Source organism: Oryctolagus cuniculus, chromosome 18, assembly GCF_964237555.1.
Source record: "Oryctolagus cuniculus chromosome 18, mOryCun1.1, whole genome shotgun sequence".
NCBI lineage: Eukaryota > Metazoa > Chordata > Mammalia > Lagomorpha > Leporidae > Oryctolagus > Oryctolagus cuniculus.
Genome location: NC_091449.1, coordinates 49,802,980 through 49,821,280, shown reverse-complemented (window position 1 = coordinate 49,821,280; position 18,301 = coordinate 49,802,980). Strand labels below are relative to the sequence as shown.

Genomic DNA, 18,301 nt, shown 5'->3' with positions numbered 1-18,301 from the left:
GCGGCAGCAGGTGAGAACTCACCTACTTGGATCCCTGCCACCCATGCAAGAGATCGGGAATGAGTTCCTGGCACAGGCCCAACCACCGCAGGCCTTTGGGGAATATCTCTCCCTCCAGACACTAAGTAAGTCAATGATTAAACAAAGGGAAAAAAAGGACCAGGGTCATGTGTACCTTTCAAAAGAGCCATGACTGAGTAGGGAGTTTCCCGTGGAGACAGCTGAATGGGTAAACTGAGTCCTGAAACTGGGGAGGAGCTGGCAGTGCTGGGGGCAGTCACCCTGCAGTGCGCCGCCAGGCCAGTCCCGCGTCCCCACAGGTCATCCCACTTCTCTCTAGGAGGGGTCCTGATCTTGCCCCAGACTCTCCCGGTGTTTGCAGTCACAGCCCATTGCTCCCTGCTCTCCACCTCCTGGGCCACAGCTGCCAGAACAGTAAACTTAGTAACTCCAGGATAGAGGGGAGGGTCCTGGGCGTGCCCCGCCTGCTCCTGGCCCAGGCCAAACTCCACTTTGGGCAGGTTGGGTGAGGTGGTGATCCACCCCTGGAGTGCACGGTGCAGCCTCGGGGCCCCGCAGCAGTGCACACGCGTACCTGCCTCGGACCATGGCGATGAAACGACGGGGCCTGCAGCACTGCGCCATGGCCTGCGGGCTCCTGCTGCTCCTCCTTGTCCCGGGACATGGTGAGGCTCCTGGTTGCACGACAGGGACCAGGGTCGGATCTGCACAATCCCGCAGTTAGAGCCTGCGGCCGCAGAAAAACAAAACCAGGGCTGGTGGAGTGGGTGGAGGTGACAGCGCGGGACCTGTGTGCCCAGGGTGGGCCCCTGAGGCTTGGAGAGGGTCAGGGCTGCCTGAGGCCCCAGACACTGAGGAGTGCGCCTAACAGGAGGGGCTCTAAGAGGGCAGCTTGCATTGAGGGGTCCGGGCGTTCCCTTCCTGTGTGTGTGGCGCCACCGCCCGCAGTCCTGAGAACAGTTAGCGACATCTTCCTGTTGCCAGGGACACTCTGGGGTGCTCTTGGCCAGAGGCACCCGGTCCCCTCTGAAGGTTAATAGCAGGGAACATGGGGGCTCGGGCTGATCTCAGAGGCCACAGGGCCCCTCAGTCCCCGCGGCTGCCCTGGGGCCAGAGGCTTCCTTTTGAAGGCAAAGACCAGGGTCTCTGTGCCTGCCCGGGCTCTCCCTGACCTTCCCAGAGCTCACCCAGGTGAGATGGGGCCTGGGTGTCCGACCCTGGATGCTCTAGGTTGACAGGTCTTCTCCCCCACCCTGTCCCAATCTACTCTGCCCAGGGGCTCCACACTCACCCTCCCCTGTGCCCAGCCCAGCTGGAATTCCACCATTCCCCGCCCTTTGCCCAGACTCTCAAGGATGTCTGAGCCTGGCAGGAAGCTCAGCCTGGCCTTGTAGATGCCTCTTTTATTCTTTTATTGATTTTTAAAGATTTACTTATTTGAAAATTGACAGAGAGAGAGGGAGACCAGAGAGCGAGTGCGCTTCCATCTGCCGGTTCACTCCCTAGATGGCTGCTACACTTGGGGATGGGCCCTGTGGACACCAGGAATCAGGCCCGAGGACCTGGGCCAGCTTCCACTGCCTTCTCAGGCTCGTGAGCAGGGAACTGGATCAGAAGCAGAACAGCTGGGATCCAACAGGCACTCTGATGCGGGATGCTGGTGTGACCGGCGGCAGGTTAAGCTGCGGGGCCGGAACTCCAGCCCCAGTGGCTCAAACAGTATTTCCCGTTGCTCTCATGCTCGGAAAGAATCCAGTTGTCTCTTGGTGTTGTCACAGAGTCTCCCAAAGATAAAAAATAAAGGCCCAGTTTCTCCCTGGAGGAGCCCCATGTCCACTCCCCCGCTAAGAACACAAAAATAAATCCCTTGGCCGTATTCTAATGAGTAAGTTGCTTTTTATTCCTGCAAAAGTCTTATTCCTTAAAGAAAGAATCGAGGGGGCAGCGTGGAAGCCCAGAGGGTTAAGCTGCCACCTGCGAAGCTGGCATCCCACGTGAGCGCAGGTTTGAGTCCTGACTGTTCCACTTCTGATCCTGCTCCCTGCTGACGCCCCTGGGAAAGCTGAGGGACATGGTCCAAGTGCTTGGGAGACCTGGATGGAGTTGCAGGCTCCTGGCTTTGGTCTGGCCCAGCCCCAGCCATTGTGGCCCTTTGGGGAGTAAACCTGTGGGTGCAAGATCTCTGTCTCTCTCTTCCTTCCTTGCTCTCTCTGTAAGTAGCTCTGCCTTTCACACAAACAAATAAATAAATCTTAGGGGAAACAAAGTAGATGACCACTCAGGACGGAACAGTCACCAGGTTGACACTGAAAGGACACAGGGTGTGTGCGTGTCTGAAATCCAGGTACAAATCTGCCCATAGAGAGCCACAGCTCAGGGAGATGAATGCTAAGGACACTACCTAGAGCTCAGACTCCCCCCCCCCCAACATTTCCCAGCTTATGCTCTGTGTGTGTGTATAAAAGCCCCTTCCGTGAGCCAGAGGAAGGGGAGTTTGAAGCAAAGACTCTTAACTCCCTGGCCCAGCCACACCAATAATAAAGTCTGATTTGGCCACAGGTGGGTGTGTCTGAGATCAGCCACAGGGTGCATCAGATGAGGGGTGCGTTCTGCTGGTCCTCCAGCAGGCTGCAGGCCATTCCTAAACTGGGAGTCTATTCCTGAACTGGGAGTCTATTCCTGAACTGGGAGTCTATTCCTGAACTGGGAGTCTGTTCCTAAATTCCAGAGCGCCTATTCCAAAACTGGGACGCTCGAGTTCTTTGCGGAAAGCCGCATCGTGTGTGCGTGTATGTGCCACAGTTCTCTGGCACACGTTAAATCACCCCCAGATGAGTTCTACCACACAACGCAAGTGCTGGGTGAGTAACTGTTCTATCAGTGTCAGGAAGAGTGAGAGAAAAGTCTGTAATACTGAGCACAGACACACAATATATTTTCCTGAATATTTTCGGTCTGAAAAGTTCGTTGCTTCTATGGTTCCTGAGCCCACATAGAGGAAGAATGTAATTAAAAACCATGAGTGGGAAAAGGTGACTGGTATCGTGGGCTTCTGTCCACCCAGCCTGGGGCCTCCTGCTCAGGGGCCAGCAAGGTTCCCAGCGCCTTGCACAATGTCCACTGTGCACTTCCATGGCTTTTTATTCCATTCACAGAGATCAATCTGTCAGTACTTCCACTTGGTGCGATCCCGGCCTCAGCATCAGAAACACACGGCTCTGCTTCCTATCACTATGGATACGCTATTTCTGGCCGCTCATTTGAGTGGAATCATAAGGCACTTGCAGGAAATCTGTGCAGCAAGTGTTTGTAGATCAGAGTCCCTGGGGAGGCCAGGGGCTGATGCCACAGAGACGGCCACAGCAGCAGTGTGGAAGGGCAGCTCATGGGGAGCCCCCACCTGATGCGCCTCTCTGCCCACAGGCCAGGGCTCTGCCAGCCCCATCCGGAACACGCACACGGGGCAGGTGCGCGGGAGCCTGGTCCACGTGGAAGGCACCGATGCGGGCGTCCACACCTTCCTGGGAATTCCCTTTGCCAAGCCACCTCTGGGGCCGCTGCGCTTTGCACCTCCTGAACCTGCTGAAGCTTGGAGTGGAGTGAGGGACGGGACCTCCCACCCAGCCATGTAAGCGCTCCCAGGGCACAGGGGAGCTCTGGACCGGGGGTGGGGGGAGGAGATCCTTTGAGCAGTGGGCCAGGCCCAGCTGTCCTTTAACTCACACCTGAAAGCCACGATCCTCCTGTGTGCAGGATTGCCATGTGCAGGTTTCCAGCAAGCCTGCGAAGGCTCAGGAGGCTCCTGGCTGCTGCCAGGCTCCTGCCCAGGACTTGACACTCAGAGGGCGTGAGCTCCAGGTGCTGCAGAGTGTGCAGAGACCCACCTCCCCTCGTTCACTTTCGCCACAGGTTCTGTGCAGCCAGGGGCGCTGGCTCTGGGTGAGGGCCAGCTTGGCTCCATGACATCTGTAGGAGTCCCTGCTCTCCCTGACTTCCAGCAGCAAACCCTGCAGGTCCCTGAGAAGGGAACATTGGTGGCTGCCATGGTCACTGAGCCAAGGGACACTGACCAAGGGACATTTGTCTGTCCTTACGACTGAGAGGGTGGGATTGGTGAGGTTCCCAGAGAGTCTAGAATTAAGGCCACAGAAGCCCACCTGGCCTTCCTGGAGAAACGCCATCCGTCCACCCAGGCAGCATGTATGGCAGGCTGGCCTGCTCCGGGCATGGCTAGGTCTGTCATCCAGCAATGATGTCACCTCCACTGAGTGTCACTGCAGTCACGACCTCCCACAAGTCTCCTGAGAGTCAGGAAGTGGTGCCCAATCCCTCACACACCTGAGGCTCCCTGGATGTCGGCGCCATCCCGACTTGCCCAGAGTCTAAGAGGTGTATCACGGTGGGAAGGGCGTAGAGTAGGACCATGAGTGAGCAGCGTTGCAGGAGGCAGGGGATGGGGAGGGTCTGGTGTGGGCCACGGCAGAGCCCTGGACTAACATCCTGCCTTGTGTGGCTCCAGGTGTCCACAGAACTTGACTATGGTCAGTCAACTTGTTCTGCAGCTGAACGTCACCCCGCCTTCCATCCCCATGTCCGAGGACTGCCTGTACCTCAGCATCTACTCGCCTGCACATGCCCGTGAGGGCTCTGACCTGCCTGTGAGTGTGGGGCAGGGTCGGCCGGGGTGGGAGGGCATTGCCTTCTGCTAGAAGATGAGAAAGGAGAAGCTGAGCACGGGCCATCCTATGAGCGCACCCTGTCCAGAAACCTCTCACTCTCAGAGCCAGGAAGTGGGGCTCCCCAACGGTGGGCAGCTGAGGCCTGGGCAGGTGGTCCCAGGGGCCTGGCTGCTGTCAGAGGTCAGAATGAGTGGGTCCTGGATGGCCCCAGGACACTGCCATCATCCTCTTACCCAGGAGACTCACTCTGCTGTGTGGTGAGGGCAGACCTTGGAGGTCACACAGGACGTCAGCCATGGATGCTTGGGCAGCCCCTGGGGAGGGAGGGCACTTTGAATAACATCCATGTGGAAGGACCAAGACTCAGCCCTTAGCTTTCCACCTCACTGCAGGTTCTGGAATTGATGCAGCCAAGCTCTGAAACAAGGGCTAGAATTCCAAGGATGGGAGGCCTGGCCTTCCTGCTGGCACTGGGACCCTAGCTCATGGCCCAGATCCTGCTGTCTGGGTGGAGTTCAGTGTGCTGGGCAGCTGCACAGACCCCAGGCCCGGGTTAGACCAAGAGGGGTCCAGAAGGCTTTAGGCTGGGGGGAGCCACAAGGTCCATCCTTGACTCCCCAGGTGATGGTGTGGATCCACGGTGGCGGAATGACTCTGGGCATGGCTTCCATGTATGACGGTTCTGCACTGGCAGCATTTGAGGATGTGGTGGTGGTCACCATCCAGTACCGCCTGGGAGTCCTGGGCTTCTTCAGGTGAGACCTGGGCTGGGGTGGGCACTGCGGGAAGAGTGGCACCAGGACAGCCCTCTGACCCCTGTCCCGGCCCCTTCTCAGCACTGGAGACCAGCACGCCGCCGGCAACTGGGGCTACCTGGACCAAGTGGCCGCGCTGCGCTGGGTCCAGCAGAATATTGCCCACTTTGGAGGCAACCCTGGCCGGGTCACCATTTTTGGCGAGTCTTCTGGTGGCACGAGTGTGTCTACGCATGTGCTGTCACCCATGTCCCAAGGTCTCTTCCACGGAGCCATCATGGAGAGTGGGGTGGCCGTGCTGCCCGGCCTCATCACCAGCTCGTCTGAGGTGGTCTCCACAGTGAGTGTCCTCACTGCCCAGGCCTGCTGCTCCTGCCTCTATTACAGTCTCAGGGAAATGAGCACAGCGTGGACCATTGGGTACACAGGCACAGCTGCCTATTATTAGCGAATTGGTGAGGGGTTCCAGGACCAGAATGTGCCATCTGAGCCCCAGTGGTAACAGAGGTGATTCTTGGCTCTGCCACTCTGCCCGCCTGAGCCCCAGGTTGTCAGCAACCAGCTCAGCAGGTGCTGCCCACTGCGGCTGGGCGGTGCCAACTCATAGGGAAGGAGCAACAATCAGCTTCCACTGCAGCCGTGCACACACCACACCCTGTGTGATTTGGGGTACACCTGCCTTCAATGGGGCCGTGGGCAACCCCAGTCTCCAGCATGGCTGTGCCAGCCCCTGTGTGGTCCCGTTACAGGTGGTGGCCAACCTGTCTGGCTGTGGCCAGGTGGACTCTGAGACCCTGGTGCGCTGCTTGCGGGCCAAGAGTGAAGAGGAGATGCTGGCCATCACCCAGGTTGGGCCCCGTGCACGTGGATGAGGGGGTGATGGGCTTGTGTGCACCTCATAGTCCCTGGGGCTGCTACCTCCCATTCATGCCTCCTGACATGGTGGGAGGACCCCATGGTGGGAGGGAGCAACCTGGGCTCAACCTGGGCTGAGCCAGGCATGGGGATTTACACAGAGGGAAACATAAAATACCTGGAATAAAAACTTTCTCCGTGACCTGTGTGACCCCCAGGTCTTCAAGGTCATCCCAGGGGTGGTGGACGGAGTCTTCCTGCCCAGACACCCCGAGGAGCTGCTGGCCTCGGCTGACTTTCAACCCGTCCCCAGCATCATTGGTGTCAACAACGATGAGTATGGCTGGGCCATCCCTAGGGTGAGTGCCCACATTGCCCATGAGGTGGGCAGGTTTCTGGGCTTCAAACCTCCAGGCCCAGCAACGCCCAACTTGTGACTATCGCCTCACCACTCAGGTCCTACTTGGTACTGACCCTCAAGAGGAGAGAGACAGAGAGGCAGTAGGGGAGCTATTGCATCAAGCAACAAAACCGCTGGTGAGGCCCCCAGACTGCTGCCCCAACAGAGTGCACCTCAGACACCTGCCCGCGCAGGGACTCCGGGAACCAAGGTTCTGCTGTGTGTTTGGGGAGGGGTCTCCCGGAGCCTGGTTCTTCCCCCAGTTTATGACTATACAGGACCTCCGTCCCCCAGCCTGAACCTGCTGCATCCCTCCCAGGAGCCTGCTCCCCTCACTCCTTCCCCTTCCCCTGGGCCAGATGCTGCCTCCCGCTTTGGGGGACCTGTTGATGGACGAGTACATGGGGAGCAGTGAGGACCCCAAGACCCTCATGGCCCAGTTCCAGGAGATGATGGCAGACGCCATGTTCGTGATGCCTGCACTCAGAGTAGCACATTTCCAGCGTGAGTTCATCTGGGACTGAGGCCTCACTCGCTAGGGGGCAGCTCAGAGCTGGGTGCTTTCCTGAGGGTGACGCCTGTCCTGTCCTGGTCCTGATCCACGTCTAAGAGGGTTCCCAGGCTACCGGGGACTTGGTGTTGCTCATCCCTGGAACCCTCCATGTCTTAACCCGGAGATGGACATCTCTGCACCACTCACACTGTTCCCAGACCTCATAGCCATGAAGTCTAAGGCCTGATTTAACCAAGGCTATGCCCACTGCACCTGCTCCCCCCGGGATTCTGCTATACTGCCAGGAATCAGCCTAGTGTGGCAGAGATGTATCGTCCCCAAGGTCACCCATCTCCCTGTCTGTCCCCAGGTTCCCATGGACCTGTCTACTTCTACGAGTTCCAGCATCGACCCAGCTTCACAAAGGACCTCAGGCCGCCCCACGTGAGGTCTGACCACTGCGATGAGCTGCTCTTTGTCTTCAGATCGCTTTACTTTGGCAGCAAAGGTGAATCTTCCTCCATTACCAGGATGGGATGAGGTCCAGGCTCTATCTGAGGGGCTCTGCACGCCCACTGGGATGAAAGCAGGACGATCAGATGGGATCCATGGTCCAAAGTCTTACAGCTCAGAGGGCAGAGCCAGGTTTGGGTCTGAGAGCCCGCAGGGTGCAACCTCTGCTCTCTCCTCCTCTGCCTGCCCAGGAATGAGTGTCCAGCCTGGGTGTATATGGGTACATAGTCAAGTCTGTTTCCTTACAAATGTCCAGGGACAGAGGGAAGCAACCATCTGGTCCAGGAAGAAGCGAGTGTCAATGACTTAGGGGCTAATTGGGATCGCGGAGCGTGACAAAGCAGGTCCCACTGGTGAAGGAAAGACATAGAGGTTGGCGAGTAGCCGAGGGTCAGCTCCACCTGGGCTGGGAGCATGGTGCATGATGGGCAGCAGGACTGGGGTGGCCGAGCTGACCCTGCCCCTCCCCTCTACAGTGCCCCTCACTGAGGAGGAGGAGCTGCTGAGCAGGAGGGTGATGAAGTACTGGGCCAACTTTGCTCGCAACGGGTGAGATGATCCCCCCTGAAATCCCCAGGGACCTGGGACCCTCTACCCTCCCTCCTCTGTGGGGACCTCACCAGCATCCAGGGTCCTAAGTCACGTGCCAGCGCCCTCCCCAGCTCTGGACCCACTGGCACCCATAGGGGCCTGGACGAGGCACACTTTTCCCATCTCCCAGTGACCTTGGGGTGGGCCATGAGCTGCTCACGTTTGCTTCCTGATGTCTTGTCTGCAGGAACCCCAATGGCGAGGGCCTGCCACACTGGCCCGTGTTCGACCAGGACGAGCGATACCTGCAGCTGAACGTGCAGCCTGCAGTGGGCCAGGCCCTGAAGGCCCGCAGGCTCCAGTTCTGGACCCACACCCTGCCCCAGAGGGTCCAGGAGCTAAGGGGCACTGAGCAGAAGCACACAGAGCTGTAGCTGCCTGTGTGGGGGTGGAGGACAGGGGCTCCAGTGCAGGTGGGGCCCCGATGCACTCACACACATCCCCGGAGGAGCCATGCATTCAGCACTCTCATACGGCCACTCATTCCTCTTGGCCTCCATCCACTCAGTAGACCGTTGTGGAGAACTCACGGTTTGAGGTTCATGCCAAGCCTGTCCTGGGGCCCCTCGTGTGAGACACACCCAGTGCACCCTCCATGGAGCTGTGTTGGGCAACACCAGTGCCAGCCCTGCTTCCTCAACACCCATTGGTCCCTGGGCCCCTCCTGCTTCTTGCCTCCTCCACCTTCTCCACACCCTCCCTCTCCTCTCCTCCCACCCCCAGGCCCTCCCCACGTGGAGAGAGATGTGTTGGGCATCATTGCCCACCCCTGGGTGCCTTAAGACCCCTCCTCCTCCTCCCAGCATGCCTGTGATCTCACATCTCCTAGAGGCCAAGAGGACCCGACTCCCGGAGTCACTGTGGCTTCATCCCTGCAGGCTGCCCTGAGTGGCACCCTCAATCCCATCCATGCAGCACAAATAAAGGGTTTTAGTCCTTTCACGGCTGAGTCGCATTCATCTGAGTGAACCTGCCACATTTTCTTAGACCCTCAGCTCTCTAAGACACCTGGTTACCTCCACAGCTGGGATACCATGAATCATTAGTGCAGTAACCTGGAGTATAGGGCTGTTGCTTTGCACAAGGGGTTAAGCCTCTAACCATGTAGCTGGCATCTCATATGAGGGCAGTTCAGGTCCCAGCCGCTCCACTCCTGATCCAGATCTCTGCTAAGGCACCTGGGAAAGCAGCAGAGGAGGGCCTAAGGGCTTGGGCAACTGTCACCCATGTAGGGTACACAGATAATGTTTCTCCCTCTGGACTTCAGCCTGGATTGGCCCTGGCCATAGTGGCTGAGAGAGCCCTGGGCTGAGCAGAGGTCAAGGCCAGTTCTCAGGAGCCACAAAGTCAGCCTTCATGAGCCAGGGTCCACTTCCCCTGGGGGCTCCCGTGCCCAGGCTGCTCCTCCTTCCTGCAGGGAGCCTGATGTTTCCTACACTCAGGCTGACTCCCGGCCGCCCCCCCACTGCTGTCACAGGACCACACGTACCCTGCTGGGTGCCCGGTGGGGAAGGTGTGGGCCCTGGGTCTTACATTTTACTCAAGGTTCTTGTCCCCATGGAGATGAGGATTCACAGCAGCAGCAGCCACAGGCAGTGCACAAAAGCAGCTTTGATTTCAAGGAGAGAGAGCGTGACCACACCTGCACGCCTACTGAGGGCCACCACACACACACGGAGAGACCCTCAGCAGGAATGGGCCAGGGTTGCCAGGAGGAAGAGAGGAAGAGGCAGCCCAAGGAGGATTCCCAAGCACAGCCAGGGGCAGAGAGGGCCCTCCCCTTTCTCATCCCAGGGGGCGGTGCCCTAAATGCATAACCCAGTGGGGTGGGATCTCACCTGTGGGAATACTGAAGGGATTGCTATGGCCCCTCCATCCAGAATTTCACTTCCATGTTTCCATCATGGCTTTTCCTTCCTGGTCCCAGCTGAGACACAGGTGCATCCTGGGAAAGTGGTATAAAAGACTGACAAGCAAAGGGATAAAGTTACAATGCAGGGCTGGCAAAAGTTCCAGCTCCCGAATTCCCGTGGTTCTTCCTGCCTGGTTGCCAGGTATCAAGATCAGCAGGTTTTCACTGTCAAGTTGAGACAGAACTGTGTCTCAGAAGAAACTGGGGACACAGCACACATTGGGTTCACCCTTAGTTAGTGCCATGGTCACTGCCTCTCAAAACCTGGACCCTGAGTGAGCAGGGAGGGGAAGGGCAGAGTCGGGAAAGGATGGAGGAGGGGCCTGGACCCAGTGGGCACCCAGCCTGGAAACCAAGGAGGAGCTTCCAGGATCCAGGGCAGTGACACCTGCCAGCCTTGGCTCAGGTGACCCCTGGGGCAGGGGCTGTGGCACAGAGCAGTGAGCCACCATCTGCAGTGCCTTCATCCCATGTAGGCACAGAGCCGAGCCCCTGCAGCTTCACTTCGATCCAGCTTCCTGCTAATGTGCCTAGGAAAGCAGCAGAAGGCCCACGTGCTTGGGCCCCTGCGCTCACCTGGGAGACCCAGAAGAAGCTGCTGGCTCCTGGCGTTGGGCTGACCCAGCCCTGGACGTTTGAGACTGACCCTGTAGACGGAAGATCTCTCTCTGTGTCTCTCTTGATTCTTTAACTGTGCCTTTCAGATAAATAAAAAACTAAATAAATCTCTTATATCTTTTTTTTTATTTTTTGACAGGCAGAGTGGACAGTGAGAGAGAGAGAGGGAGAAAGGTCTTCCTTTGCTGATGGTTCACCCTCCAATGTCAGCTGCGGCCGGGGCTGGCGCACCACGCTGATCCTATGGCAGGAGCCAGGTACTTATCCTGGTCTCCCATGGGGTGCAGGGCCCAAGCACTTGGGCCATCCTCCACTGCACTCCCTGGCCACAGCAGAGAACTGGCCTTGAAGAGGGGCAACCGGGACAGAATCCGGCGCCCGGACTGGGGCTAGAGCCCGGTGTGCCGGCGCCGCAAGGTGGAGGATTAGCCTACTGAGCCCCGGCGCCGGCCTAAATCTGTTTTTTTAATGGTTTATTCTCTGAAAAGGCCTCATTGGTGTCTAATTACAGCCCGGTGCAGCTTCCTGTCCACCCCACACTATCCTGGACCAAGTGCCAGGACAGTGAACTTGGTGACTCCAGGATTGAGGCGAAGGGCCTGGACCCCCAGAGGAGCCTGGAGAGACTGGAGGCAGCCATGCTAGGGTCCCCACCTGACCTCTCTCTCACCCCAGGCACGCAAGCCCCGCCCCTGCGGTGCGCCCTGCCTGCTTGCCTGCTTCCTGCCCAGGCCAGGGGCGAGGCCCTGATCCCAGCCTGGAGCACTGGGCACAGTCTCAGCACAGAGAAGCACACAAGCCCGCCTGCCATGGAGCATGGGGCTGCACCAAAGGAGCACGCGGCTCAGCGCTCAGGTCTGTGGACTCCTGCTTCTCCTAGACCCGGGTCATGGTGAGGATTCGAGGGCGGCAACAGGGACCAAGGTCAGATCTGCCCAATCCCGCAGTTAGAGCCTGAGGCCACAGGAGGGCAGCGCCTGGGAGGTTGGAGCGGGTGGAGGTGACAGTGGGGGACCTGGGCGCCCACCATGGTCTCCTGAGGCTCCAGGCACGGAGGAATGAGCCCAGCACAAAGGATCTGAGCAGCGCTGGTCGGGTCAGCAGCCGGGACAGGAAGGGGCGTGGGAAATGGGGCCCTTTCCCTCCCTTGCTTGAGGCTTGGTGACTGTGCCCTCCCCAGGACAGTGATGAACCTGCCCTGGGCTGTGTGTCTGCCAGGGTCTCCTCTGACCCTGTGCACCTGGCAGGGGTCCTCCTGGGCTGGATTCCAGGGCAAAGGTGACCACACCTCCGTGCCTGGCATTCTGGGAGCTCAGACCAAGAGGGCACCACCCCTGGGTGTGTCGTGGAGCCTTTATCCCCTCATTCCAAAGGCCCAAGACTGGAGCTGGCATTGCAGAGCAAGTCAGCACTGTGCACTGGCGGCCCCTAGGAACACTGGCTCCAGCTCTGCCTGCTGGTCTTCCAGTGCAGCTGCCTGTAATGTGCCTGGGAAAGCAGTGGAAGATGGCTCTGTCCCAGGCCCCTGATGCTCCCACGTGGGAGACCCTGCTGGAGTTCAAGGTTCCTGGCTGAGGCCTGGGTGGGCCATTTGGGAGCTGAACCAGCTTGGTAGAAACTCTTTACTAATCCCTGGGCTTCCCCATTCGGTGACTTCGTCACCTCCTCCCTCGCTGGTCCCCAGGTCAGGCTGTGCTTGTCCCATCCCGGGAACAGTCACCTCCATCCTGCATTCATGGCACCAATGCCATCTCTTTTAGAGAACATGCTCTCTATGCATTTTTTAATGTATGTATTAGACCATGATGTTCAGATATTTTGTTTTTCTTTAATATTTCTTCTTTATTGGAAATGCTGAGTTCCAGACAGAAAGGGACAACAGATCTCCCATCCTCGGATCCCCTCCACATGTGTGCATAACAGTCAGGGCTGGGCCAGTCCAAAACCAGGAGCCATCCAGGTCCTCCAGGAGGGTGCAGGGCCCAGGCGCTGGGGGATTCTACTACGTCCCCAACCCATTAGCAGGGAGCTGGATCCAGGTGAAGCAGCCAGGATGGAACTGTGTAGGGGATGCTGGCCATGCAGGCTGTGGGTGCATCCGAGTGCCACTACACCGCCCCCTAGAGGACGCTTCCTTTCTTCCCTTCTTGTGGCCTGGAGCATGAGCCTCCTAGCAGGGGAGCCTGGTCAGTCTGGTGCTCACAGCTCTACCTCCTGTGACCGAGGGCAGTCAGCAGAAAGGACGCTCTCCTCGCCCCCAGGGCTGTCACCTGCGCTGACTCCTAGTGCTCAGGGAGGGTGCTAGGTCCCAGGAGCCTCGGGAGCTGTGGGATGTCCTGGGCTGGGCAGGGACAGCACTGCTGGCTGGGAGATGGGGGAGAGTTTCTCATGCAGGACGTTGGTCAGGTCAGTGTTTGTAGGTCCGAGGCCTTGGCAAGGCTGAGGTGCTGATGCCAAGGAGAGGCCACAGCAGCAGTGTGGGCGGGCAGCTCATGGGGAGCAAACGTGAGCAGCTCTAGGTCACTGGGAGATGGGAAGAGTGTGCCTGGTCCCAAGGCCCCTGTGAGTGTCAGTGGGTCCTGCAGCTGCGGAGGGCGCTGTCACGTGACTTAGGACCCTGGATGCTGGGAGGTCCCCACAGAGGAGGGAGGGCAGAGGGTCCCAGGTCCCTGGGGATTTGGGGGGGGGTCGTCTCACCCGTTGCGAGCAAAGTCGGCCCAGTACTTCATCACCCTCCTGCTCAGCAGCTCCTCCTCCTCAGTGAGGGGCACTGCAGAGGGGAGGGGCAGGGTCAGCTCGGCCACCCCAGTCCTGCTACCCATCATGCACCACGCTCACCAGCCCAGGTGGAGCTGACACTCGGCTATTCGCCAACCTCTGTAGTCATCCTCTCACCAATGGGACCTGCTTTGTCACACTCCACGTCCCCATCATGCCTTAAGTCAGTCTCTGCCATCTCCCTTGCCTGGATGGTGTCTTCCCTCTGACCTGGGACATTGTTCAGGAAACAGACATGACTTTGATCCATGTGCACCCAGGCTGGACACTCATCCCTGGGCGGGCAGAGGAGGATATTCCGCTGCACAGCTGGACCTCAGGCTGTGTACAGATGGCTCTCAGATTCCAATCCTGGCTCTGCCCTCTGAGCTGTAAGACTTTGGATCCTGGATCCCATCTAAACTTTGTCCTAACATCCTTAGGTTGGGCACACAGCCCCATCCGGGGAGCCTGGAACTCATGCCCATCCTGGCGAAGGAGGAAGATGCACCTTTGCTGCCAAAGAGAAACGATCTGAAGACAAAGAGCAGCTCATCGCCGTGGTCGCCCCTCACGTGGGGTGGCCAGAGGTCCTTTGTGAAGCTGGGTCGATGCTGGAACTCGTAGAAGTAGACAGGGGCGTGGGAACCTGGGGACGGACAGGGAGATGGGTGGCCCCTTCCCGGTGTTCTCCTACAATGCCCATGGGGATGACACATAATTGCTGCACTAGGCTGGGTCCTGGGAAGTTGGGGAGAGGTAGCAGGGGGAACAGGCACATTGGGCAAGCCCTGGGTTAGATCCTGGCCTTGGACTTCATGCCTTTGAGGTCTGGGTCAGTGAGTGAAGCTCACTCAGCCCAGTCTGCTCCTCTGTACCAGAATGGAGATGCTGGTCTCTGGAACAAGCCATGGGGGTTTACTGAGAGCAGGGACACCAAGTCCCTGGCACTGTGGGGCCCACTTAAGACATGGATCAGCACCTGGACAGGACAGGTGTCACCCTCAGGAAAGCACCCAGCTCTGAGCTGCCCCTAGCGAGTGAGGCCTCAGTCCCAGATGAACTCACGCTGGAAATGTGCTACTCAGAGTGCAGGCATCATGAACATGGCGTCTGCCATCATCTCCTGGAGCTGGGCCATGAGGGTCTTGGGGTCCTCATTGCTCCCCATGTACTCGTCCATCAACAGGTCCCCCAAAGCGGGAGGCAGCATCTGGCCCAGGGGAAGGGGAAGGAGTGAGGGGAGCAGCTCCTGGGAGGGAGGCAGCAGGCTCAGGCTGGGGGACGGAGGTCCTGTATAGTCAGAAACTGGGGGAAGAACCAGGCTCCGGGAGACCCCTCCCCAAACACACAGCTGAGCCTTGGTTCCCGGAGTCCCTGTGTGGGCAGGTGTCTGGGATGCGCTCTGTTGGTGCTGTAGCCTGGGACGTTACCACCTGTTCTGCTGTTTGATGCATAATCTCCCGCATCGCCTCTCTGTCTCTCTCCTCTTGAGGGTCAGTGCCAAACAGTACCTGAGTGGAGAGGGGAGAGTCTCAAGAGTGGGGAGGGGGGCGGCCTGGGTAGGAGCATTGAATCCCAGAGGCCTGCACACCACATGGGCTATGGGGGAACTCATGAGCCCGGAGTGGGGCTCCCCCAGGTGAGCCCCCAGCCATACTCATCGTTGTTGACACCAATGATGCTGGGGACGGGTTGAAAGTCAGCCGAGGCCAGCAGCTCCTCGGGGTGTCTGGGCAGGAAGACTCCATCCACCACCCCTGGGATGAGCATGAAGGCCTGTGGGTCACACGGGGGAGGGAGGAAGCAGTGTCCCAGGTGCTCTCTAAAGCCCTCTGTGTTCTCCATCCCCGATTGGCTCAGCCCAGCGTGTTCACCCTCACCCCCTAGGGGCCCCAGCCTGGCATCCAGGACTGGGTCCCCTGTTCCATCCAGGGCTGGGATGTCAGGAGGCATGGATGGGAGGAAGCTGTCCCAGGGACTATGAACTGCACACAAGCCCATCACCCCCTCACCCACATGCACAGGGCCCGACCTGGGTGATGGCCAGCATCTCCTCTTCACTCTTGGCCTGCAAACAGCGCACCAGGGTCTCAGAGTCCACCTGGCCACAGCAAGACCAGTTGGCCACCTCCTGTAACAGAACCACACAGGGGTGGGCACAGCCATGCTGGAGACTGGGGGTTGCCCACGGCCCCATTGAAGGCAGATGTACCCCAAATCACACAGGGTGTGGTGTGCGCATGGCTGCAGTTGGAAGCTGATTGTTGCTCCTTCCCCATGACTTGGCACCGCCCAGCCGCAGTGGGCAGCACCTGCTGTGCTGGTTGCCGAAAACCTGGGGTCAGGGCAGGCAGCTGGTGGAGCTGAGAACCACCTCTGCCTCTGCTGGGACACAGGTGTGTGGCTTCTAACCCTAGAGCCTCTCAGTAATGCAGTGGTAGGCAGCAGGGCCTGAGAACCCGATGGTCCTCCCTCCTTGTGCCCCTTGAGCAGAGATGAAGTATAGGCAGGAGCAGCAGGACTGGGCAGTGAGGACACTCACTGTGGAGACCACCTCAGATGACCTGGGGATGAGGGTGGGCAGCAGGGCCACCCCACTCTCCATGATGGCTCCATGGAAGAGACCTTGGGACATGGGTGACAGCACATGGGATGACACACTTGTGCCACCCGCAGACACGCCGAAAATGGTGACCCGGCCAGGGTTGCCTCCAAAGTGGGCGATATTCTGCTGGACCCAGCGCAGCGCGGCCACTTGGTCCAGGTAGCCCCAGTTGCGGGCAGCTTGCTGGTCTCCAGTGCTGAGAAGGGGCAGAGACAGGGGTCACAGGGCTGTCCCAGTCCGCTCTTCCTGCAGTGCCCACCCCAGCCCCGGTCTCAGCTGAAGAAGCCCAGGACTCCCAGGCGGTACTGGATGGTGACTACCACCACGTCCTCAAATGAAGCCAATGCAGAACCGTCATACATGGAAGCCATGCCCATGGTCAGCCCACCACCGTGGATCCACACCATCACCTGGGGAAATCAAGGGCATACCATGTGGCTTCCTTCATCCTAAAGCTTGCTCATCCCCCACCTGGTTTAACCAGTACCTGGGTCTGTGCAGAGCCCAGCACACCAAACTCAGGCCAGACTGCAGGATCTGGGCCATGAGCCAGGGACCCAGGTATAATCAGGAAGGCCAGGCCTCCCATCCTTTGAGTCTAACTCCATGTTCAAAGCCTGGTCTGTCAATTTCTGAGCCCCCTATGAGGTGAACAAATATCGGCTGTCTATCTCATCAATCCGCACAGATGCTCATCCTAGTGCCTTCCCTTCTTCAGGCCCCCACACCATCCGTGGCTGGGAGTTGTGGTGACCTCTGAGGGTAGCCAGGGGTCACTGAGTGTGCCTCCTGGGCATGAGGGTGCTGAGGTGTCCCGGGTCCATTCAAGACCATCAGTCTGACCTCTGACATCTCAGACCCTGGGATCCCATGCCAGGGGCTCAGCTGCCCACCGTGGGGGAGCAGCAGTTCTCGGCTCTGATAGTGAGAGGCTTCTGGACAGGGTGTGCTCACAGGAGGGCCCATGCTCAGCTTCTCCTTTCTCATCTTCTAGCAGAAGGCAATGCCCTCCCACCCCAGCCGACCCTGCCCCACACTCACAGGAAGGTCAGAGCCCTCACGGGCATGTGCAGGCGAGTAGATGTTGAGGTACAGGCAGTCCTCGGACATGGGTATGGAAGGCGGGGTGAGGTTCAGCTGCAGAACAAGTTGACTGACCAGAGTCAAGTTCTGTGGACACCTGGAGCCACCCAAGGCAGCCATTAGTCTAGAGCCTGGGTCTAGTGTGCCCGACCCTCCCCGGGCCTCCTCCTACAGCCCTGCTCACTCATGGGCTTCCATAAGACACTTCCCACCAGGATCCAGGTCCTGGACTCTGGGTGAGCTGGGATGGTCCAACATCAGGGAACCTCAGGTGTCCGAGAGTCTGGGGACCACTCTTGACTGACAGGGGACTCTGTGGGAAGTCGTGACTGCAGAAGGGACACTCAGTGCTGCATGCCCAGACCCAGCCACGCCGGAGCAGGCCAGCCTCCCGCACACGAGCCTGGATGGACGGATGGCGTTTCCCTAGGAAGGGCAGTGGACGACCCTCACCTCACTCTAGACTCAGGAACCTCCCCGTTCCCACAGTCTCCAGTCCTAAGGGCATACACGGGTCCCTGGCCAATGTCCTTGCCCTGTCCTTGGCTCAGTGACCATGACGACCCCCTCTGGTGCCCATCTCAGGGAGCTGCAGGATCTGCTGATGGAGTCAGGGCCTCCTACAAGCATGTGGAGCCAGGTGAACCTCACGCAGACACAGCGCCCCCTGCAGGCAGAGAGCCTGTGGCCTCTCCTGGACACAGAAGAGCGTCTCTGCTTTTCTCTCTGTACCTGGATTTAACGTGCTCTGAGTGCCACGTTCTGGCCCCAAAGCATTTCATGGTCACTGAATCCAGAAGCCTAAGCAGACTCACTGAATAACACACGAGGGAGCCATCACCCACAGGGAAAGCTGGTCATGGGAGCTCTGTCCCAGACAGCTGGGCCTGGCCCAGAACTCAGAGGATCTTTCCCCCGACCCCACCCCAGGGCCGGAGCTCCCCTGTGCCCTGGGAGCGCTTACATGGCTGGGTGGGAGGTCCCGTCCCTCACTCCACTCCAAGCTTCAGCAGGTT

General features: G+C 58.9%; 1 protein-coding gene across 1 annotated transcript; it reads left to right on the top strand.

Moving 5' to 3' along the window:
• Nucleotides 1-503: 503 nt before the first annotated feature.
• LOC100352246 (cocaine esterase-like) lies at nucleotides 504-9,249 on the top strand. Its single transcript, XM_008257401.4, has 12 exons — nucleotides 504-686; nucleotides 3,445-3,649; nucleotides 4,541-4,679; nucleotides 5,322-5,455; nucleotides 5,537-5,795; nucleotides 6,205-6,303; nucleotides 6,529-6,669; nucleotides 6,767-6,847; nucleotides 7,070-7,214; nucleotides 7,574-7,711; nucleotides 8,193-8,265; nucleotides 8,495-9,249. Exons 1-12 carry the CDS (start codon nucleotides 608-610, stop codon nucleotides 8,679-8,681), a joined length of 1,680 nt encoding a protein of 559 aa, XP_008255623.2. The 5' UTR covers nucleotides 504-607; the 3' UTR covers nucleotides 8,682-9,249.
• The last annotated feature ends 9,052 nt before the right edge of the window (nucleotides 9,250-18,301 follow it).

Coding starts and splice junctions, on each gene's coding strand:
- LOC100352246 (XM_008257401.4), top strand. CDS start 608: ATGGCGATGAAACGACGGGGCCTGCAGCACTGCGCCATGGCCTGCGGG. Junction 687..3,444: donor CCTCCTTGTCCCGGGACATG/GTGAGGCTCCTG, acceptor CTCTGCCCACAG/GCCAGGGCTCTGCCAGCCCC. Junction 6,670..6,766: donor ATGGCTGGGCCATCCCTAGG/GTGAGTGCCCAC, acceptor CTCACCACTCAG/GTCCTACTTGGTACTGACCC.